Source organism: Neoarius graeffei, chromosome 26 (genome assembly GCF_027579695.1).
Source record: "Neoarius graeffei isolate fNeoGra1 chromosome 26, fNeoGra1.pri, whole genome shotgun sequence".
Lineage (NCBI taxonomy): Eukaryota > Metazoa > Chordata > Actinopteri > Siluriformes > Ariidae > Neoarius > Neoarius graeffei.
In genome coordinates, this window is record NC_083594.1 from 37183170 (window position 1) to 37208176 (window position 25007).

At 45.3% G+C, this 25007-nt stretch overlaps 1 protein-coding gene across 1 annotated transcript in view; it reads right to left on the reverse strand.

The window, feature by feature from the left end:
• The window catches only part of cntn2 (contactin 2), a 194174-nt gene that overhangs the window by 120372 nt on the left and 48795 nt on the right, over positions 1-25007 (reverse strand). The window contains exon 13 of the mRNA XM_060910961.1: positions 10726-10846. Within this exon, the coding sequence (XP_060766944.1) occupies positions 10726-10846 (121 nt within the window). The remainder of the gene's footprint in view (positions 1-10725; positions 10847-25007) is intronic.

The following is a 25007-nucleotide window of genomic DNA, read 5'->3' on the forward strand; positions in this document are numbered from 1 at the left end:
CAGCAGAGGCATGGGGTTGGCCGGTGGAGCGGCGCGCGTCCTCCCCCTGCTAATGGGCGAGACACAGTTGGCCATGCTACAACTCCCCGCCAACAGCCGGCTGGTCTATGCCGACCTCCACAGAGCCATCCTCCAATGCGTGGGGCGCACCCCGGAGCAGCAACGGCAGCGCTTCCGTGCGCTGCTCCTGGAGGAGGTCGGCCGGCCGTTCACATTTGGCCAGCAACTCCGGGACACCTGCCGGCGGTGGCTGAGGGCCGACAACCGCAACACCGAGGGAATCGTCAACCTGGTGGCGCTGGAGCAATTCATCGCCCGGCTTCCGGAAGGAACAGCGGAGTGGGTCCAGTGCCATCGCCCGGTGTCGCTGGATCAGGCCATCGTGCTGGCGGAGGACCATATGGTGGCTGTTCTGATGGCAGGACAGTGTGTCTCCTCTTCTCCCCTCTTTTCTCTCTCCCCTTCTGTTCCTCATCCTCGCCCCATTCCCCCACCACGGAGGTGGGGGCCGGCTCCACCCCAGCCAGCCTGCTGCACCCGCGGTGCCCTACCGTTTCCTACTTCTGTTTCTGTGTCTTCCCCCCCCTCAGGTGAGTGAGCTCCGGAACACCGGTGCAGAGAGAGAGCTTTGGCCGGTTTGCTGGCGCTGCGGGGAGCCAGGGCACCTCCAGCATCAGTGCTTGGTGATGGAGGTGGGCGCGGTGGTCCGGATCCCTGACACGCCAGGGACCGCCCTTGATCAGGCCAGAGTGTATCGCATACTGGTGAGTATCCAAGGGGATACGTATCAGGCTTTGGTGGACTCCGGCTGTAATCAGACCTCAATCCACCAAAGCCTGGTGCAAGATGAGGCATTGGGGAGAGCACAATTGGTGAAGGTGTTGTGTGTGCATGGGGATGTTCAAAACTACCCTTTAGTGTCGGTCCACATTCTATTTCGAGGGGAGAAATTTAGAGTAAAGGCGGCGGTTAATCCTCGCCTTACCCACTCAATAATTTTGGGGACTGATTGGCCGGGATTTAGGGAATTAATGTCACATTTAGTGAAGTGTGGGACCTGCCATAATTTAGCGGGGGGAGGTCGTGGTGTGGCATTGGCAGGAGCAGCTGTCACAGAACCGTCTACGTCATCACCGCATCAGAGCGAAGAGCAGCATGCTCCTCCTCCCTCTCTCAGGGAATCCCTCATGGATTTCCCATTAGAGAGGTCGTGAGATGAGACTCTGCAGCATGGGTTTGACCAAGTGAGAGTAATTGATGGCCAAACGCCACCCCGTCCTTCCCCTATTTTTCCATTATTAAGGATAGATTATACCGAGTGATGCAGGACACTCAGACTAAGAAACCGATAACACAGTTTTTAATCCCAAAGAGCCGCTGGGAATTTATATTCCAGGCAGCTCACTTTAATCCCATGGCCAGACACTTGGGGCAGGATAAGACACTAGCCTGAATAATGGCCCGGTTCTATTGGCCAGGGATTCGTGGTGATGTCCGTAGGTGGTGTATGGCGTGCCGCGAATGCCAGTTAATAAATCCCACGGCCATTCCAAAAGCGCCTTTGCGCCCTCTGCCATTAATCAAGACCCCGTTCGAAAGAATTGGGATGGATCTTTTCGGGCCATTAGATTGGTCAACACGAGGGTACCGCTTTATATTAGTTCTAGTGGACTATGCAACGCGATACCCGGAAGCAGTGCCTCTTCGCAATATCTCAGCACGCAGTATTGCGAAAGCGCTCTTCCGCGTTATCTCCCGAGTTGGAATGCCGAAAGAGATTCTGACTGATCAAGGCACTACATTTATGTCATGCACACTGCGCGAACTGTAAGGGTTACTGGGAATTAAGCCTATCTGCACCAGCGTTTATCACCTACAAATGGATGGCTTAGTCGAACGGTTCAACCGCACTCTCAAGAACATAATTCGGAAATTTGTAAGTGAGGATGCATGCAACTGGGATAAATGGCTTGAGCCCCTGTTATTCGCAGTGTGAGAGGTCCCACAAGCCTCCATGGGGTTCTCCGCATTTGAATTATTATATGGGCGTAAGCCGCGTGGCATTCTAGATGTGTTGCGTGAAAATTGGGAGGAGGAACCTTCAACAAGTAAAAGTGAAATTCAATATGTTATTGACCTGCGTGCCAAACTCCACACACTCACGCACCTAACCCAGGAGAATTTGCGGCAGGCCCAAGAACATCAAGTCCGTCTGTACGACAGGGGCACACGTCTTAGGGAATTCACACCGGGAGATAAAGTACTCGTGTTGTTGCCCACGTCAAGCTCCAAATTGATCGCCAGGTGGCAAGGACCCTTTGAGGTCACACGGCGAGTCAGGGACATCGACTATGAGGTGAGGCAAATGGACAGGGGCAGGGCATTACAGATTTACCACCTAAATCTGTTAAAACTTTGGAACAAGGAGGTCCCCATGGTGTTGGTGTCAGTGGTTCCAGAGAAGGCGGAGCTGGGGCCAGAGGTTCAAAAGGGAAAATTGACATCGCCCACCACTCTGGTCCCCTGTGGAGACCACCTCTCTCCGACCCAATTCATGGAGGTCGCCAAGTTGAATTTTCGGATGTGTTCTCGCCCCTGCCCGGCCACACCCACCTCATAGAACACCACATTGAGACGCCCCCGGGGGTAGTAATGCACAGCCGCCCTTACAAACTGCCTGAACACAAAAAAAAGTGGTTCAGGAAGAACTCGAGGCCATGCTCAAAATGGGCATCATCGAGGAGTCCCACAGTGACTGGAGCAGCCCGGTGGTCTTGGTTCCCAAGGCCAACGGGTCGGTCCAGTTCTGTGTGGACTATAGAAAAGTCAATGCAGTGTCTAAATTCAATGCGTACCCAATGCCTCGTATTGACAAGTTGCTCGATCAACTAGGCACGGCTCGTTTTTATTCGACACTAGATTTGACAAAGGGATATTGACAGATTCCCTTGACTCTGCTATCCTGAGAGAAAACGGCCTTTTCCACACCGTTTGGCTTACACCAGTTCGTCACACTTCCTTTTGGGCTGTTTGGGGCGCTCGCTACATTCCAGCAGCTTATGGATAGGGTCCTCCACCCCCACGCCACCTACGTGGCCACATACTTGGATGATATAATTATTTATAGTAATGACTGGCCGCGGCATTAAGACCACCTAAGGGCCGTCCTTAGGTTGCTGAGGCGAGCGGGTCTCACAGCCAACCCGAAGAAGTGTGCGATTGGGCAGGTGGAAGTACGGTATCTGGGCTTCCACTTGGGCAATGGGCAGGTGTGTCCCCAAATCAATAAGACAGCAGCAATTGCGGCCTGCCCGAGGCCCAAGACTAAAAAGGGGCTGAGACGGTTCCTGGGGCTGGCTGGCTACTATCGTAGGTTTATACCTAATTATTCGGACATCACCAGCCCGCTGACTGATCTCACTAAAAAGGGGGCACCAGATCCAGTCCAGTGGACGGAGCAATGCCAGTGGGCTTTCTCTGAGGTAAAGGCTGCACTGTGTGGGAGGCCACTGTTACACTCCCCTGACTTTTCTCTCCCCTTTGTTTTGCAGATGGACGCATCAGACAAAGGGCTGGGGGCCGTTCTGTCCCAGGAGGTGGAGGGGGAGGACCGTCCAGTGCTGTACATCAGCCAGAAGCTGTTGGTGCGCAAGGGCAGGTATAGCACAATAGAAAAGGAATGCCTCGCCATCAAGTGGCCGGTCCTTGCCCTACGCTACTACCTGCTGGGGTACCCTTTCACCCTCTGTTCGGACCATGCACCCCTGCAGTGGCTCCACCGCATGAAGGATGCCAACATGCAGATCACCCATTGGTGTCTGGCACTCCAGCCGTTTAAGTTCAAGGTGGACCACAGGCCAGGGGCGCAGATGGTTGTGATGGATTTCCTCTCCCGTCAAGGGGGGGGGAGTCAGCTGAAGGCAGGATGGCTCCCCAGCCTGAGTCGGGCGGTGGAGGATGTGGCAGCGGGGGCATGGTCAAGCGTCGGTCTGTGAATGGAGGGCGGAGTCAGGGAAGGTAAGTGGCAGAATCACTGCACCTGACATGAATTAACCTGTGTTTGTGTGTCTCCCCCAGTGACTGTGCCCTTTAAAAGGAGAGAGAGAGCAGAGAAAGGGAGCTCTCCCCAACCTGGACACTTGTGTGCATGCGTATCTGACTGGGAGAGTGTGAAAGGGAAAGCTGAAAAGCTAAAATAAAAAGTTTTTGTAACACTCAGTTCTGGCCTGCCATGCTTCTGTGCTCCACCCACCTTCAATAATCCTTACAGAAGGCTATGCAGTGTAGCTTTTGTTTCTCCTCAAAACGTTGGGACAGGATAGTCACTACTCCGGTGTCAGAAGTGTCTACTTCTACAGTGAATGGTTTAGCAGGATCCGGATGCTGGAGTATGGGGGCTGTCATGAACGCTTGCTTGAGATGGTTGAAGGCCTCCTCAGCTGCTGGGTTCCAATGAAGGTTCTTTGGACCTTTCTTTAGCAGTGAGGTTAGCAGGCTTGCCAGATTACTGAAGTTTTGGATGAAGTGGTGATAAAAATTTGCAAAGCCTAGGAAACGTTGGAGGTCTTTGATGAAGCAAGGTGTAGGCCAGGATGTTATGGCTGAGACCTTGGACTAGTCCATGCCGACTCCGCTGGTGCTGATGACATAGCCCAGGCAGAAGATCCTGCTTTGGTGGAAATCACACTTCTTAGCCTTCACATAGAGGTTGTTCTCCAGAAGTTTTCTGAGAACTGCTCTGATGTGTTCCTGGTGGTGCGGAAAATCTGGTGAGTAGATGAGGATGTTGTCTATGTATGCAGTGACATATTTGCTCAGCATGTCCTGGAGCACATCATTAATGAAACACTGGAACACACTGGGAGCTGAAGAAAAGCCATAAGGCATGACCCGGTACTTGAAATGTCCAGCGGTGGTGCTAAATGCCGTTTTCCACTCATCACCCTTCTTGATCTGGATCAAGTTGTTAGCACTGCGTAGGTTGAGTTTGGTGAAAATCTTGGCGGTTCATAGTTGTTCTAGGGCTGCTGGAACTAAGGGCAGAGGATACAGATCCTTGACAGTGACCTGATTGAGGCCTCTATAATCTATGCAAGGCCTTAGCCCACCCCATGTTTCTCTACGAAAAAGAAACGAGCTGATGTGGGAAATTTGGACGGGCAAATATACCCCTGTTTGAGAGTCTCCTGTATGTAATCCTTCATGGCAGCATGTTCCTTCTGAGACAGGGGATAGATGCAACCATGAGGAGGAGACGTACTGGGTAGCAAGTCTATGGCACAGTCGTAAGGTCTGTGCGGCGGCAGCCCACCGGCCTTCCCCTTGCTGAAAACCTCAGCGAGGTCCCTATAGCAGTCAGGCACATTGTCGATGGAGTCGGGTTGAGGACTCTCAACAGAGGTGGAAGTGACCTGGACTTGAGGATGAGAGAAGCAACTCTGGAAGCAGGTGGGTGACCATTGGAGAATTTATTTTTGTTGCCAGGAGATGAGAGGGTCATGGAGTTGCAACCAGGGGTACCTGAGAACAATGTCATGCTTGACAGTAGAAGTGACATAGAGGGATATGAGCTCCTTATGTAATGCTCCCACCTGGACCAGCACAGGTTGGGTACGTGAAGTGACCAACCTGTCACCTATGGGCCCACCATAGATGGTCCGGATGCTGAGTAGGCTGTGCAGCGTGGTGACGGGAAGGTTGAGCTCGTGCACGATGGCTTGGTTGATAAAGTTCCCTTCTGCTCCTGAATCTGTGAAAGCAGATAGGGTGTGAGTAGCGGATGCAACTTTCAGTATCACTGGTAACTGAAGAGACTTGGAGGAGAGCTTTCTCACCAGACTTATGGAGGACCTGGGTGGTTCGGCTGGGTTATCACAGGCTAGCTGAATTGGGCAGTTCCTAATGTGATGTCCGGCGCTCCCGCAGTAGATACATAATCCCTCTTTGGGCCGTCTAGCTTGTTCAGCGTGGGTTAGTCTAGTGTGGTACACTTCCATGGGAGCATTGTCCTCCATCAGCAGGGTAGCCCTGGCACCATGCTGAATGGAGGGACAATGCTTAAGCAACTGGTCGAGACGGATGGCTAGGTCGATGAAGGAGTCGAGAGAAAGGGTCTCATCTCTACCGGCCAGTTCACTGAGGATCTCAGGATGGAGACCTTGGCGAAAGACTGCCTTCAGGGTGGGGTCGTTCCATCCACTGGCGTCAGTTGGTGTCCTGAAATCCAGGGCGTATTTGGCTATGCTATGGTTACCCTGGGAACTGGCGAGTAGGCTCTCTCCAACCTCTATCCCCTCAGGTTCATGGTCAAAAACCCTCTTGAATTGTGAGAGGAACTGTTCATATGACTTGGTGGGTTCACCACCGTTGTGGCAGATTGCAGTTGCCCAGCGGAGTGCTTTGCTGGTGAGAAAAGATAGGAATTTAGCGATCTTATGTTCATCAGACAGGCTGGGCATAGTGGTGAAATATAAAGAACATTGTAACAAAAAACCTTTACAGGCGCTGACATCTCCGGAGGAGGGAGTTGTAACGCCAGATTGGGAGGCGACTCAGAGTCCTGCACCGGGTCGGGTACCCACGGGTACCCGCGGACACGGGTGAAAAGTTGCCGAAATGGGCAGGTTTTTAACGTTCCGAAATTTTACGGGTGGGTATGCGGGCAGGCAGGTTAAAATACGGGTGGGTAGCATGGGCAGCATGTGAATCAAAATGGTAATAATTTCAGTAGGCTTTTTTATTTTTTTAATCTATCGTAGGCCTATTTTCTTATCGCAGCAGTCCAGGCGACGCAGCTATTTCGTCACTTTGCCGCGACTGCGTCTGTAGCAACAGCATGTCTGAGCAGATCAAAGCAAAGTTGTCTAGCGGTGCGTATACAATAGTTAACAACGACTCTTCCAGGGCAAAGTCTGATATCTGGATTAAATTTGGTTTAATAGCAGACGAAGATAACAATACAGTAACTGGATATGCAGCGTGCAAAGGATGTAGAAAAATACTGGCATACGACAGTCAGAAACTGGGAACGTCTTCCCTCAGGAAACATGCAGAGACATGCAGCAGGACGACAGCAACAGATGCCAGTGCAGCATCATCCAGCTCAACAATTGAACGTTTTTTCTCCCAAAGTTACAAACAACCAAGGCGCGAGGACAAGGAGAAAATAGCGCAGCTGGCAGTGAATTTTGTCAGTAGAGACATCAGGTCTTTTGAAACAGTTAGTGGCGTTGGATTTTTGGAGTTGGCCCAGGGATTGATAAACATCAGTGCGCGAGCAGGTGTAGTTGATGCACAACAACTTTTGCCAGATCCAACTACTGTCTCTCGCAGGCTTATGAAGTTCGCCGAGGAAACAAGGGAACGCATTGCTCCTGAGATAAAGTCTCAAATGACTGACTGCAACGGTGCTGTCACGCTTGATTTTTGGACTGATGATTTCCGAAAGGTAGGCTATCTATGTGTGACCATGCATTACATTAACAGAGAGTGGGAGCTGAAGGAACGCGTGCTTTGCACTGCAGAATGGGACAGCACGTTGTGGAAAACAGCTGACAATATAAGGCCAGCTTTAATCCAAGCACTCCGTAAATTTGGTCTTGAAGACTTTTTTTCCAAGCTGGTGTATGTTACGGACCAGGGCTCAAACATTGTCGCTGCTCTCCGTACTGTGACACGGTTGAATTGCGCTGCTCATGTCCTGAACACGGTGCTGCATACCACTCTGGGGAAACACACAGAAGAAGAAGTATTTGGTGAAGAGATCTCTGGGCTCATTGACTCTGCCAAATCGCTCGTGACTTATTTTAAGCAATCACACCACCAGAGTCGTCTGGAGAAAACACTGAAAGCGTCAGTGGAGACGCAGTGGAACTCACTTCACACAATGCTGGACTCAATCAGCAGCCAGTATGAGGCCATCCGTGTTCTCCTGGAGGAGAGAGGAGAGGAAGACCGTTTGACCCCAGTTACCAGGGAGACTTTGTCGGATATTGTGGCTTTTTTAGCTCGATTCAAAGACGCAACCAAGGCCTTGGAAGCTTCAAAAACACCTACCATTCACTTGACAGCTGTGTGGCTGGAGCGCTTAAAACGCCACCTTCAGCCGTGTTCGACTGACAGCATGACATTGTCATCCCTGAAGGACAAATGTCTCAAGGTCCTTGACGAAAAATTCCAACTACACCTCCTGCACAAGCTGGCAATGTTTTTGCACCCAAAATTGAAAAGCTTGAGGCTGCTGTCCGACGATGACACAACCGGAGTTCACAACGAAGCTCGGCGTCTTGTGGAAGGCAAGTTGTGATTTTAATCTGTTACTTTTTAGTCAATTGACCCTTGGCCAAAGGCTTTATTATTATTATTATTATGATTGTTATTGTTATTATTATTATTGTGTAGCTAAAGCCTAGGCTATTCCTTGGCCCACCCCATCTCCACCTGCTCATCTCTGAATATTAGTCAGTTATTCACACACGGATGTTTCTTTTACCATAACCATGAACAAGTTGATTTGCATCTATTTATTTCTTTTATTCTTTTTTTTCTATTCTTAACAGAAGTCCGTGAGAGACGCGACACTTCACCAGGATCCAGCACGGTGCCCTTGAACCAAGCATCGAAGAGACCCCGTCTCTCATCTGACCATTTATCCGACGTTGAGGATTCCAGCGATGTCGCCGAGGACGAAAACGAAGTTTCAGCATACATCCAACTCAAGACACCTAAGGGTGATTCGTTCGATGTTCTTTTGTGGTGGAAAGAACACGCAGAGGATTTCCCCAACCTGGCAAACATTGCGCGAGGTGTTCTCTCAATCCCCGCATCCAGCGCTGCGAGTGAGAGAGATTTTTCCTCCGTTGGATTTGTGATCCAAGAACGCAGAACGCAGCTCAAACCTGGGACTGTGGATGATATACTGTTCCTGCACAGTAATCTCGGATAGATAGATAGATAGATAGATAGATAGATAGATAGATAGATAGATAGATAGATAGATAGATAGATAGATAGCAATTAAGACAGCCTTCCATAGGCCTACACAGGTTGACTCTTTTTTTTTTGTTATAGCCTGCTGCTGCTGTCGTTTTCAGCTGTGTTAATTTTCCGGTACAGCACATGTTCTGCGCGTTTTCCAGTTACTATTACTATTACTTGCCTACACAAAATTTTGAAACAAAAAAAAAACATGAACGTGTAGCTATTGCCAGTTATGGCTTGACTATTTCCTAGGTCTATTGTTTGAAATCCCGTTGGCATCGCGCTTTTTTCAGTGGCGCATTTAAAAATAAAGTTCTCAGTGGGAATACTTTCGATTTGTCTGATTTTTCACGGGCACGGGTGGGTAACGGGTAGAATGTTAACGGGTCCGGGCGGGTACGGATTTAACTTTGAAATAACCACGGGTTAGTGGGTGGGTGGGTAATGCACTGTACGGATATGGGTGGGTGCGGGTCTCAAAAAATGGACCCGTGCAGGACTCTGAGGTGACTCAGGGTGTGCTAGGAGGGCCAGATCATCACTGTTGCAAGCTGAGCCATCCGGGTGTTGAGATTGGCGAGCATTTGCTGATGTACTCCTAGTAAACGCCCCTGTGCATTTAAAGCAGTCTGTTTCGTGTCCTCCGCTACATCCATGATGGTAAAGTGTCCTGTGAGAATGCAGGCACTTACAGATGTAAGCGCAGAAGAAGACAGTTTACAGAAGGTCGTCAAAGCCAAATCAGAAGGCAGAAATCAGAGTCATTGAACTAGCGAAGGTTGGGCGATCAGCAAACAGTACAGCGTAGAGAAAGACAAAGAGTGAGAAATGAGAGGAAAGTAGTGAGGGTCAGAAACAGAATAAACAATCAGAAGGAAACACGGCTTGGTATGTACTGAGGGCAGAACAATACTTCGCAAAGGTGTGTGTGTGTGAGGCGAGCTTATATGGAGGGACAGGTGATTAAGGAGATGACAGTCAGCTGTGAATCAGCAGGTGGGAGACAGAGGGCACTGTGTGTTATGGGAAATGTGGTTCGAGGAGTCCATGTTTGTAGTCGGTTGAGCTTCAGCGGGTTCACTGACAATTATTATTATTATTATTAGTAGTAGTAGTAGTAGTATAAAGGACATCTAGATGACTTTTCACAAATGTTCCTGTAATGTTTTTTGAACATCCTACAATAACGTCATGGTAACATCCTGAGGAAATTCTTTGAATGTCAAACAATAACGTCCTCGGGATGTAATGGGAACCATACCCAATGGTATTTAGAGGATGTCAGGGGAGGACGTTTAAGGGGCATTCTGGGGACGTTTTTGTGTTTGCTGGGTACATGCGAATGGGAGAATCGCATCCAGGGTGAATAAAAAATATAACATTTCTGAGAGCTTCAAATTCCATGAGCTTTATGGTATTTTCTTAAACAGAGGCATATGCTTTTATTCATTTTTTTTATTCTATGCAACACTGATGGTACTTATAAGACTCTACTACAGTAAACAAAATATCTTAAGAAATGTATTTAAGTGTAGAACAGCCCGACTTGTCCAGGGTGTACCCTGCCTCTCGCCCATAGTCAGCTGGGACAGACTCCAGCTTGCCTGCAACCCTGTAGGACAGGATAAGCAACTACAGATAATGGTAGAACAGCCATTGCCATAGGCTTGCTAAACTCTCTCTCTCTCTCTCTCTCTCTCTCTCAAGCTCTCTCACACACACACACACACACACATACACACTCACCCCTAACGACCAGCCTGGCAGATGCCAATGCACTGTCTACAACCGTCTGCGCTGAACATGTGTACATGCCTGCTTGGCTCAACTGGGTGTTCATGATGACCAGGTCACCGATGGTTTCTTTCTGCAGAACATGATAAGCCAGGAAAAACAGAGTTTGACTTTTCCCAAGGATTATTATTGCATTGCATTATTGTGTTAATTTAAGGATGTTTCACAGTAAGAATACTAAGTACAGCAACATTAAATTGGCAGAGCAGAAAAGGGTTATGTTATTTGAAAACCAATTTCACTTTGAAGCCTGTCACATTAAAAGACATTTTTAAGGCTGCAGAGATGTGTGAATATGAAAGTTAATCCTGCTCAACTGATAATAAACATCACAACCTGACTACAGCATAGTTTTACTTAAGTACACAATACACTGCAACCCCACTATAACAAACTCCTTGGGGGATGTCCAAATAGTTTGTTATACCAAAAAGTTCAGAGTACTGAAATGGACCCATTTGTCACACCAAACACTCACTCTCCCATAAAACAAGACCAAATGCGTTCAATTTACATTTACACATATTGTCTTACATATTTAGGAAATAAAGGAAATAAGTTACTATTTTCAATGTCACATAAAGGAGGCATGTACAGTGTCTTGCAAAAGTATTATCCCTTTTGTGTTTGCTCTGTTTTGTCACATTACAAGCTGGAATTAAAATGGATTTTTTTTTGGGGGGGGGGGCACCATTTGATTTACACAACATGCTTACCACTTTAAAGGTGCAATTTTTTTTTGTGACACAAACAATGATTCAGATTAAAAAAACAGAAATCTGGAGTGTGCATAGGTATTCCCACTCTGCCAAGTCAATGCTTTGTAGAGTCACTTTTTACATTTTGCAATTACAGCTGCAAGTCTCTTGGGGTATGTATCTATTAGCTTAGCACATCTAGACACTGGGATTTTTGCTCATTCCTCAAGGCAAAACTGCTCCAACTCCTTCAAGTTAGACAAGTTGAGTTGGTATACAGCAATCTTCAAGTTATGCCACAGATTCTCAATTGGATTGAGGTCTGGGCTTTGACTAGGCCATTCGAAGACATTTAAATGTTTCCCTTTAAACCACTCCAGTGTACTTTAGCAGTATGTTTCGGGTCATTGTCCTGTTGGAATGTGAACCTTTGTCCTAATCTCAAACCTCTGGCCAACTCAAACAGGTTTTCTTCCGGAATTACCCTGTATTTAGTGCCATACATCTTTCCTTCAATCCTGACCAGCTTTCCTCTCCCTGCAGATGAAAAACATTTTCACAGCATGATGCTGCCACCACCATGCTTCACTGTAGAAATGGTGTTCTCAGGGTGATGGGAAGTGTTGGGTTTGTGCCACACATGGCATTTCACATAATGGCAAGAAAGTTAATTTTAGTCTCATTTGACCAGAGAATCTTCTATGTATTTGGGGAGTCTGCTACATTCTGTTGGCCAAACTCCAAACATGTTTTCTTGTCTGTGAAGGTTCTCAGTCATCCAGGTCATCATAAACTGTAGGCGCTAAAGAAGGCAACTGGACTTGCTTGAAATCCTTGAAGGCATTTCACCTCTCATCCAAAAGTCTTCTTCAGTTCTATCTGACTAGTGGGGAGTTCCAGGTATTTATCCTCTAATGGACCAAAAGCAACCCTAAGGAGAGTCATTGCGGTCACATGTCATTGACCCTCTCAGTCATCCTGTAGGTTGTTAGGGTCTAAGGCTGCTAACACCATTCATACCCAGCCTCCGGTGACCCGAACAACCTACAGGATGACTGAGAGGGTCAATGACCCATGTGACCTCAATGACTCTGCTGCATCTCTGTGTGGTGTGGAGGCTGCAGTGCCTCTGACTGGAAGAATGTGAGGAGAGTGGTGAGGACAGCAGAGAAAATCATTGGGACTTCTCTTCCCTCCATTCAGGACATCGCACCTAGGCACTGCATGTCCCAAGCCAGAAACATCATCAGTGAACCCTCACACCTTCACTACAGACTGTTCTCCCTCCTGGCCTCTGGAAAGAGGTTCCACAGCATTTGGTGCAGGACCACCAGGTTCTGTAACAGCTTTTCACTCGAGGTCACTAGACTCCTGGACTCCAAACTCAAAACTTCTATTTATACTTGAACAATTCCTAATTCCACAGGTGACTTTATACTGGGCGGCACGGTGGTGTAGTGATTAGCGCTGTCGCCTCACAGCAAGAAGGTCTGGGTTCGAGCCCCGTGGCCAGCGAGGGCCTTTCTGTGTGGAGTTTGCATGTTCTCCCCGTGTCCGCGTGGGTTTCCTCCGGGTGCTCCGGTTTCCCCCACAGTCCAAAGACATGCAGGTTAGGTTAACTGGTGACTCTAAATTGACCGTAGGTGTGAATGTGAGTGTGAATGGTTGTCTGTGTCTATGTGTCAGCCCTGTGATGACCTGGCGACTTGTCCAGGGTGTACGCCGCCTCTCGCCCGTAGTCAGCTGAGATAGGCTCCAGCTTGCCTGCGACCCTGTAGAACAGGATAAAGTGGCTAGAGATAATGAGATGAGATGAGACTTTATACTGTTGCACTTTATAATATTTTTGCTGCTGCATAATTTAATATACTTTCATATTTAATTCTGTGCTGAGCCAAATTGCAACAAAATTTCGTTCTGTGTACACTTGTTGCATACTGAATGACAATAAAGGTTGTCTAAGTTCAGTTGCCTTCTTTAGCACCTACAGTTAATGTGTTTTCTTATTTTTTTCTTTCAGCAATGGCTTTTTTCTGGCTACTCTTCCAAAGCCCCGTTCTGTGGAGCGTAAGGCTTAAAGTGGTCCTATGGACAGATACTCCCATCTCTGCTGTGGATCTTTGCAGCTCCTTCAGTGTTATCTTCGGTATCTTTGTTGCATCTCTGATTAATGCCCTCCTTGCCCAGTCTGTGAGTTTTGGTGGGTGGCCTTCTCTTGTCAGGTTTGTAGTGGTGACATACAATGGGGCAAAAAAGTATTTAGTCAGTCACCACTTGTGCAAGTTCTCCCACTTAAAAAGATGAGAGAGGCCTGTAATTTTCATCATAGGTATACCTCAACTATGAAAGACAAAATGAGAAAAAAAATCCAGAAAATCACATTGTCTGATTTTTAAAGAATTTATTTGCAAATTATGGTGGAAAATAAGTATTTGGTCAATAACAAAAGTTCATCTCAATACTTTGTTATATACCCTTTGTTGGCAATGACAGAGGTCAAACGTTTTCTGTAAGTCTTCACAAGGTTTTCACACACTGTTGCTGGTATTTTGGCCCATTCCTCCATGCAGATCTCCTCTAGAGCAGTGATGTTTTGGGGCTGTCGCTGGGCAACACGGACTTTCAACTCCCTCCAAAGATTTTCTATGGGGTTGAGATCTGGAGACTGGCTAGGCCACTCCAGGACCTTGAAATGCTTCTTACGAAGCCACTCCTTCATTGCCTGGGCGGTGAGTTTGGGATCATTGTCATACTCAAAGACCCAGCCACATTTCATCTTCAATGCCCTTGCTGATGGAAGGAGGTTTTCACTCAAAATCTCACAATACATGGCCCCATTCATTCTTTCCTTTACACGGATCAGTCGTCCTGGTCCCTTTGCAGAAAAACAGCCCCAAAGCATGATGTTTCCACCCCCATGCTTCACAGTAGGTATGGTGTTCTTTGGATGCAACTCAGCATTCTTTCTCCTCCAAACATGACAAGTTGAGTTTTTACCAAAAAGTTCTATTTTGGTTTCATCTGACCATATGACATTCTCCCAATCCTCTTCTGGATCATCCAAATGCTCTCTAGCAAACTTCAGATGGGCCTGGACATGTACTGGCTTAAGCAGGGGGACACATCTGGCACTGCAGGATTTGAGTCCCTGGTGGCGTAGTGTGTTACTGATGGTAGCCTTTGTTACTTTGGTCCCAGCTCTCTGCAGGTCATTCACTAGGTCCCCCCCATGTGGTTCTGGGATTTTTGCTCACTGTTCTTGTGATCATTTTGACCCCATGGGGTGAGATCTTGCGTGAAGCCCCAGATCGAGGGAGATTATCAGTGGTCTTGTATGTCTTCCATTTTCTAATAATTGCTCCTACAGTTGATTTCTTCACACCAAGCTGCTTACCTATTGCAGATTCAGTCTTCCCAGCCTGGTGAAGGTCTACAATTTTGTTTCTGGTGTCCTTTGACAGCTCTTTGGTCTTGGCCATAGTGGACTGTTTGTGGTTGTGGACAGGTATCTTTTATACTGATAACGAGTTCAAACAGGTGCCATTAATACAGGTAACGAGCAGAGGACAGAGGAGCCTCTTAAAGAAGAAGTTACAGGTCTGTGAGAGCCAGAAATCTTGCTTGTTTGTAGGTGACCAAATACTTATTTTACAGAGGAATTTACCAATTAATTCATTAAAAATCCTACAATGCGATTTCCTGGATTCTTTCCCCCCATTCTGTCTCTCATAGTTGAAGTGTACCTATGATGAAAATTACAGGCCTCTCTCATCTTTTTAAGTGGGAGAACTTGCACAATTGGTGGCTGACTAAATACTTTTTTGCCCCACTGTATTCTTTCCATTTTGCTATACTGGATTTAATGGTGCTCCATGGGACATTCAAAGTTTGGGATTTTTTTTTATAACCCAACCCTGATCTATACGTCTCCACAACTTTGTCTCTGACCTGTTTGGAGTGCTCCTTGGTTTTCATGTTGCTTGCTTAGTAGTGTTGCAGAGTCAGGGTCCTTCCAGAACAGGTTGATTTATACAGACATCATGTGACAGATCATGTGACACTTTGATTGCACACAGGTGGATCTTAATCAACTAATTATGTGACTAATGAAGTGAATTGGTTGGACTAGCTCTTATTTAGGGGTTTCATAAAAAAGGGGTGAATATCTATGCACACTTCGGGATTTTTTTTTTACATTTATTATTATTATTTTTTAATCTTAATTATTGTGTCGCAATAAAAAAAATGTAAATTGAACCTTTAAAGTGGTAGGCATGTTGTGTGAATCAAATGGTGCTAACCCCCCCCCCCCCCCCCCCAAATCTATTTTAATTCCAACTTATGTGAAAAAAAAGGACTAACACCAAGGGGGATGAATACTTTTGCAAGACACTGTATACAGAGACACAAGATACAGCACATATACTTTGCAAAGTGTGTTGTTCTTCTTCTTCTTTGAGGTTTTACGGCAGCTGGCATCCACAATGTTGCATTACTGCCATCTACCTCTGGAACTCTCTGCCTCCTCACATCCGCAACTCTGACTCTCTCCCCATCTTCAAGTCTAAACTCAAAACTCACCTGTTTAAGATTGCTAACTCACTTTAACTTCTATTACACTCTCATTGTTTCTTTTATGCATGTTGAATTTATTTATCGTTGTTTTTATTTATTGTATAGTGTCCTTGAGTGTCTTAAAAGGCGCTTATTATTATTACAGGGTTTTTTTTCTACATTCTTGTCACTTCATTTCAATGCTGTCTTTCCAATCTAGTTGTTCTTAAAAATGTAAATAACCATTTCGTCCCCTTAGCAGTGTCTCCATATTTTAATATACTTTTTTAAATATTGTCCTCTACCCATCCTATTTTCCATAGCTCTGTCATAATTTCTTGCCTTTCATACCTTAATTTCCTGCATGATGTTAGGATATGCTCAACTGTCTCAGCTTCATGGCACTGGTCATAGAAACCCATTGGATGTTTTCCCATGATGTTCAGTGTACTGTTAAGATTGCTGTATTCAATTGGTAAACAAAATTTCATAAAGCAGCTCTTGATGACTTCTGGTTGAACCTGTCTTAATGCTTGTACGTGCTGACACAGAATCACTACATATTAATATATTACTGCAGTCTACCTGATCAGTCCATTTTAATGCCAACAATATGGTAAATGATTCCACTGTACATACACTCAAACAATCTGAAGTTCTGTTATTAATTTCCACTTGGTAACTGGGCACAGCAACTGCAGAACCTGTTGCATCTGTTTGTAAATCCTTTAATCCATCTGTAAAAATCTGAATACTGTCTTTATATATACAGTCCCTATAACTATAATATTCACTGGTTAAATCGGCATTCTTATTAGTGAGTTTAATCCTAAATAACTCCATATCCACACATGGGTTTTCTAACACCCAGACAGGTCTAACAGGCCACACCACAGTTGAGCAAAACTGTCAAATAGTCCCAAATTAGTCATTTGATCTCCTGTGCAGCCTCAGCTCTCTTTGTGTCCTCTCCTTCTCCCAACATGATTGCAGAACCTTTTTTGTGGGATGGCTTATCTTTATGTTCCCTTAGATTGATCCAGTTGTTGACCACTAGCAGTTTCTGACATAACAATAAAAGCATTTCATCTGCTTCAACTTGGAGTGCACACAATGGGGAGGTTCTAACTACTCCTAGACACATCCTGAGAATCTGAGTTTATATCATATCTAACTCTGCTATCACAAATTTTGCTGCTGATCCATATGCAATACTTTCATAGTCTAACCTTGATCTAATCAAGGCTACATAAATATATTTCAGAGATGCAAAATTGGCTCCCCATTCCAATCCTGCAAGACACCTCATAACATTTATGACTTTCTTGCAGTTTTTAACAACATATCTAATATGTTCCCTCCATGTTAGGCTCTGATCAAAATAAACTTCCAAAAAATGAAAACTCTCAACTTTCTCCAAATCATTTCCATATAGTTTTAACTTATATTCCATGAGTTTATTTCTTTTAAAGAAGATAGTTTTTGTTTTTTCCACAGATAATTTAAATCCCCATGCTGTCGCCCATTTCTCAACTAGATTAATTCCATCTTGCATTTTTCTTAAAAATGTGTTCAATATTTCTCCCTCTTTACCACAGCGCTCCATAAACCACAAACAGTGATTTCCCAATATCTACTAGAATATTCACAAATAAAAAGTTGGACTAATTATACTCCCCTGAGGCATCCCATTTTCTACAACATATTGGCTTGATAACTTTGATTCTGTCCTCACCTGAATGCTTCTTAGAAAGTTCATAATCCAATTAAACATTTTCCCACCTATTCCCATAAGTGCACTTTAATTACAACCCCAATTCCAAAAAAAAAAAGTTGGGACACTGTAAAACAGAATGTGATGATTTGCAAATCATGGAAAACTTGTATTTCATAGAAGATAGTACACAGATAACATATCAAATGTTGAAACTGAGTTTTTTTTTTAATATATGCTCATTTTGAATTTGATGTCAGCAACACATTTCAGAAAAGTTGAGACACGGGCAACAAAGACTGAAAAAGTTGTATAATGCTAAAAAACAAACAAACAAAATGAATTTGGTTAATTGGCAACAGGTCAGCATCATGAGTGGGTACAAAAAGAACATCCCAGAGAGGCTACATCTCTCAGAAGTAAAGATGGGGAGGCGTTTACTGCTCTGTGAAAGACTGCGTGGGCAAACAAAGCAACAATTTAAGATGAACATTCCTCAATGTAAAATTCCAAAGAACTTGGGGATCACATCATATATGGTACATAATATCATTAAAAGACTCAGAGAATCTGGAGAAATCTCTATATGCAAGAGACAAGGCTGAAAACTGACATTGGATGCCTATGATCTACAGGCCCTCAGGTGACACTGCATTAAAAGCAGACATGTGTCTGTAGTGGAAATCACTGTATGGGCTCAGGAACACTTTAGAAAACCATCATCAGTGAAAACAGTTCATTACTGCATCCAGAAAGGCAAGTTAAAACCATATATAAGCAATATCCAGAAACACTGCCACCTTCTGTGGACCCAAGCTCTTTTACAATGGACTGAGGCGAAGTGGAAAATTTTCCTGAGGTGTGATGAATCAAAATTAGGAATTATTTTCAGAAATCATGGACAACACATCCTCTAGGCGAAAGAGGAGAGGGACCATCCGGCTTGTTAGCAGTGCACGGTTCTGTGATGGTATGAGAGTACATTATTACACATGACATGGGTAGCTTGTACATCTGGGAAGGCATCATTAATGCTAAATGATATGTACATGTTTCAGAGCAATGTGCTGCCATCCAGACAAAATCTTTTTCAGGGAAGGCCTTCCTTCTTTCAGCAAGGCAATGCCAAACTGCTTTCTGCACATATTAAAACTGCATGGCTCAGTAGTAAGAGAGTCCGGGTGCTAAACTGGCCTGCCTGCAGTCTAAACCTTTCTCCCATTTAAAACATTTGGCGCATTATGAAGTGCAAAATATGACAAACGAGACCCCGAAATATTGAGCAACTGAAATTGTATATATTCCCAAAGGTTTACAGAGTGTTGTTAAAAGGAGAAGTGATGCAACAGTGGTAAACATGCCCCTGTCCCAACTTTTTGAAATGTGTTGCTGACATCAAATTCAAAATGAGCATATATTTTTCAAAAAAAAAATTTTTTCTCAGTTTCCACGTGATATTTTGTCTTTGTACTATTTTCAATGAAATATAGGGTTTCCATTATTTGCAAATTATTATATTCTGTTTTTATTTACAGTTTATATAGTGTCCCAACTTTTTCAGAACTGGGGTTGTAGAAGCCCCTCTTTCCATAATATATCATAGGCTTTCTCAACATCAAAAAATAGCAAAATCACTGTCTCTTTATTTACTTGAGCTTTCTTTATTTTATCCTATAGGCACAGTACTGGATCCATACTATTCCTACCTTCCCTAAATCTGCTTTGGTACGTCACCACCATACCTGTATATTCCAAGCCATACATTAACCTCTCATTTATCATGCATTAGTTTATAAATCTGTGAGGTCAAAGCTATTGGTCTGTAATTTCCAGGCTTGCTGGCATCTTTCCCAGGTTTCTTTATTGGAATAATTATAGCCTCTTTCAAGTTCCTTGGCATTCTTCCCTCTTCCCACACTTTTTTCTAGAGCATCAGTAGCTTCTCCAAACTTTCTACACTTAGATGTTTTAATATGCTGTAACATATTTCATCTTTACCTGGTGTAGACTGTCCTGTTTTATCTAGTGCCTTCTTTAATTCTCCCATGCTAAAAGGTGCATTTGCCCACCATCATCATTATCTTTCTTATATAAAGCCTCTATGTTTTCTGATTTTGTTCTCTCTCTGCCTCTCCTTCCTTCTTCAGACAGAGGTTATTAGAGCTATGAACCTTGACAAAAGTGTTCGCCAACAACTCCGCCTTTTCCTGCAGTCTCATTTCAGTCTCATTTCCATCTGCCAGAACTGGGTAGTTCCACTCCCTCCCATCTTTCTTATCATCCCCCACAATTTTCCTATCTGAGTAGTGTTTCCAAGTGTATCACAGTACTTTCTCCAGCATGTCCTTTTTGCCTGTCTTATTACCACCTGAGCTTGTTTGTACTGAATCATATGTTGATAATTATGACTTCTTGTTGTTTTTTTTAAAGTTGCCTAAATGCCTTATTTCTATTCCTCACTACTTCTTGACACTGGTCATTCCACCATGGCACTACTTTCTTCCTTATTCCACCTTTACTTTTAGGAATGGATTTTAATGCAGCCAATATTATACCTTGCTTTATTTTGCAGTCAAGTGTATCTATGTTCATTCCTTTGTCAACTTCTCATCTCATCTCATCTCATCTCATTATCTCTAGCTGCTTTATCCTTCTACAGGGTCACAGGCAAGCTGGAGCCTATCCCAGCTGACTCCGGGCGAAAGGCGGGGTACACCCTGGACAAGTCGCCAGGTCATCACAGGGCTGACACATAGACACAGACAACCATTCACACTCACATTCACACCTACGGTCAATTTAGAGTCACCAGTTAACCTAACCTGCATGTCTTTGGACTGTGGGGGAAACCGGAGCACCCGGAGGAAACCCACGCGGACACGGGGAGAACATGCAAACTCCGCACAGAAAGGCCCTCGCCGGCCACGGGGCTCGAACCCGGACCTTCTTGCTGTGAGGCGACAGCGCTAACCACTACACCACCGTGCCGCCCCCTTTGTCAACTTGTTTTAGATATACATTTTTTCCAGAAACTTCTCCCAATTAGCTTTCTCAAGGATCCATTTTCCACCTGCTCTCTCTGTAGTCAGTGAGGTATTAATATTTATCTTGCACCACACTGGGTAATGGTCACTCCCTATAGTTCCTTTGTGATATACTTTCCAGTCACATATTGTAGCAATGGAGCTTGATGCCAATGTAAGCTCAAGAATTTACTCTTTCCCTGTATTAACATCTATTCCAGTGTTACTGCCATCATTTAAGCACACTAAATTCTTCTCATGTAACAACTATTCTGCTACTTGACCATTAGTGTCTGTCCTATCACTCCCTCATAATGTGTTGTGTCCATTAAAATCACCACACCAAACAATATTATTATCATTTTGTCCTGCCATTTCCTCAAGTATACTTAATTCTAGTTTTTGCATGGATTATAATAGTTCACAATCACCAATTCTTTCCAATCACCCCAGACTTTCACTATGACCAGAATTCCATAAGGAATGTCTTGCTTTACAAAGGTCCTCCTCCTCCTCGCTTTACAAAGGTCATACTCCTCCTCCTCCTCCTTCTCTCCTTTCTCACCTCACTGCTAGATAACCATATAAAACAAAATCCAATTGTGGTTTTAACCAGGTCTTTTGAATGCACACAGTGTCTGTTTTTTATTAACTATGAACTGCTTGAATTCTTTTTCATTAGCAATCAGGCTTCTTGCAATCCATTGAAGAATTAACATTATTAGTATAATTAACCTATACATGCTGTCTCTTGACTTGATTGTACCCTGAGCTCATCCCTTACTTCTTCCCACTTTAAACCTGTCATATCAAGGTTGTGTTCTGTAGCTTTCACAATAATCTGAATATTCTCAGTTATACATTTGATCTCAGACATTGGATTTATTACTCCTGCTATCAAGATCACCAATTTCTTTTTTTCTTTCTATACATGCATTCATCTTGTCTTGCTGTTATTTTGTTGCCACTTGTTCTTTATTGCATTCCCCCTTCTTTTCCTGTTTTTCCTGTCTAGCCAACTTAACTACCTCACCATATAAATCTTTTTCCTTCACTTTATCTGTTGCACCACCACTTCTTTTTTCAACACTTCACATCCCCAATAAGCTACACTGTGATTTCCTCCACAGCTGTAGCACTTTGGTTTTACTCCTTCTCCACATTTTCTATATTTATGTTCCCCACCATACTGAGCACATCTCTTTCCCTTGCATACTTTGGCCACATGTCCAAACTCCTGGCAATAAAGGCACCTCATAGAGTTTGGAACATATTCTCTTATTTTACACCTTAGAAATCCAAAACATACCTCCTTTGGAATCACGTTTACCTCAAGTTTTATCAGGATAGTTTTAATCTCCTTTCTTTCTGCTCTTCTTGTTATTCTTCAGTTACACATCCTATTAGCAAGTTTCCATCTCCTAAAACTCTCGCATGCTTCACTTCTCCAAAGTGCTCTTGAATGATTTTCATTAACTTAAGCAGATTTAATTTTTTACCTCCCCCATTTCACTCAGATCTTACAATTGTATTATACAGTCCTCCCTTTGGGCCCTTCTCAACTTCTTTATTCTTGCTTTGTGAATCAACTCGACTATATCTGTCATTTTTCTTCTTTTTATGACTAATTGCCTTCTTCCCTCTCACCACCTCTTCCCATTCACCCCCCCAGTCTTCCTCATTAAATTACATTGTGTTATTGTCATCATCTGTCTTCCTCCCTGCCATTCTGTCAGAGTTGGCAAGGAACACCGTAAGAACACCGTTCCGGACCTATGTATACAGGCCATCGGTTGATATTCCCACCCAATGTTACTCACAATACCCAGTCCTACAGCTAACAAGTACAGATGAAAATTAACTCTTAAGTGTTATCACGTTAAAATCACAAACCGATATTCAGCAGCTAGCCACCAACTCCCGTGCCTCTGAGTGTCTCAACTCAGGCCACTGGGTCCATTCCCCTCCCTCGCTGATTCATCCTGTGATGCTGTGGCAGTGGGGGCGTGGCCAAGCGGCGGTTTGTGAATGGAGGGTGGGGTCAGGGAAGGTGAGTGGCAAAGTCAATGCACCTGTTGTTAATTAATGTTGTGTGTGTGTGTGTGTGTGTGTGTGTGTGTGTGTGTGTGTGAGTGAGTGTTGCAGTGACGGCAGAGAGTAGAAAATGAGGGATAGAGTGAAGAGAAGGGAGCTTTCCCAACCAGAACACATGTATGTCTCTGTCTGAGTAAAGAGTGAAACATATGCAGCTGAAAAGCTGTAAAAATAAGTGTGTGTAAACAGCAGGGCTTACTACAGTGGTTCCAAAACCCAAAAGATACTGAAGGGAACCACTCATGGAGTCCTGCCCATTCAAGGACCTCATCCATGCCCTCGCGACTGCCCAACAAAACCAGCATCAAGCGCTGATCGCCCACCGAAAGGAGCAGGAGCAATGCTTTGAAGCCTTGATGCTAGCTCAGCAGGAAGATCGCCAACACCTGCTTGCATCAGTGGGGTCCTCAACCACCACTGCAGCGGACCCTCCCCACATCACCCTCACAAAGATGGGTCTGCAAGATGATCTGGAAACTTTCCTGGCGCTCTTTGAGCAAGCGGCTGAAGTATGGGGGTGGCCGGTTGAGCAGCACGCCTACTCCTGCTATTGACTGGTGAGGTGCAGCTCACTACCCAACAGCTCCCCACTGACAGCCGGCTCGTATACGCCAACTTGAAGCGAGCCATCCTGCAGCGTGTCAGCCACTCCCCAAAACAACATCGTCAGTGCTTCCGGATGCTGACACTGGAAGAGGTCGGGCGGCCGTTCGCATTTGGCCAGCAGCTCCAGGATGCCTGCCGGTGGTGTCTGAGGGTGGACGACCGTGATGCCGAGGGAATCATCGACCTGGTGACATTGGAACAGTTCATCACACAACTTCCAGAAGGAACAGCGGCATGGATCCAGTGTCATTGTCCGGCATTGTTGGAACAAGCCATCGAGTTGGCGGAGGACGATCTGGCGGTGGTTCTGACAGCAGGTGGACATGTTGTCTCTTCTCTTCCCCTTTCTTCTTCCCTTCCTCTTTCTTTTTCCCTTCCCCGCCCTGTTCCCCCACCACAGAGGTATGGGCCGCCCCCCCCCATACCTCAGCTCCCCCCCAGCTGGCCCATCTTTCCCTTCTGTGTATGTGTCTTCTCCCCCTCAGGTGAGTGACACCCATAACACCAGTGCAGAGGGGAAGCTTGGGCCAGTGTGCTGGCGCTGCGGGGAGCTGGGACATCTCCAAAGTAAATGGTCTGCGATTGAGGTGGGAGCGGTGGTCCAGATCCCCAATGCACCAGAGACGGCCCCCGATCGGTTGGAGCATATTGTATACTGGTAAGTGTTCAAGGGTATACGTATCACGCATTGCTGGACTCTGGCTGTAATCAGACATCAATCCACCAAAGCCTGGTACAAGGTGAGGCATTGGGGAGAGCACAAATGGTGAAGGTTTTGTGTGTGCAAGGGGATGTTCACAACTACCCATTAATGTCTGTCCACATTCTATTTCAGGGGGAAAACACAGAATAAAGGCAGTGGTTAATCCTTGTCTCACCCACTCTCTGATTTTGGGGACTGACTGGCCAGGGTTTAAAGGATTGATGGAACACATAGCAAATGGTGGGTCCTGCATTAGTATGTCCTGGGGAGATCCCGGTGTGGCATTGACTGGGGAAGCTGTCACAGAGCCGTCTACATCAGCACCGCGTCAGGGCGATATGAGGAGTGAGGAGCAGCTCACCCTTCCTCCCTCTCTCGGGGATTCCCTAGAGGATTTCCATTAGAGCAGTCATGAGATGAGATTCTGCATCATGTGTTTGACCAAGTGAGAGTAATCAATGGTTAAACTCTCCAGCCAAATGCAATGCCTGCCTTCCTGTATTTCACTATAGTTAAAGATAGGTTGTATCGAGTGATGCAGGGCACTCAAACTGGTGAACAGCTAACATAGTTGTTAATCCCTAAGAGCCATAGGGAACTTGTGTTACATGCACCTCACTTTAATCCCACGGCCGGACACTTGGGGCAGTATAAGTCAAGTCAAGTCAAGTCAAGTCTGTGAAGATACTCAGTCATCCAGGTACATAGTAATCTGTGGTTGGTAGAAGAGAGCAACTGGACTTGCTTCAAAAGTCTTGAAGACGTTTCGCTTCTCGTCCGAAAGGCATCCTCAGTTCTGTCTGTCTTTGTTCAGTGATGGTCATTCCAGGTTGACAAAAATG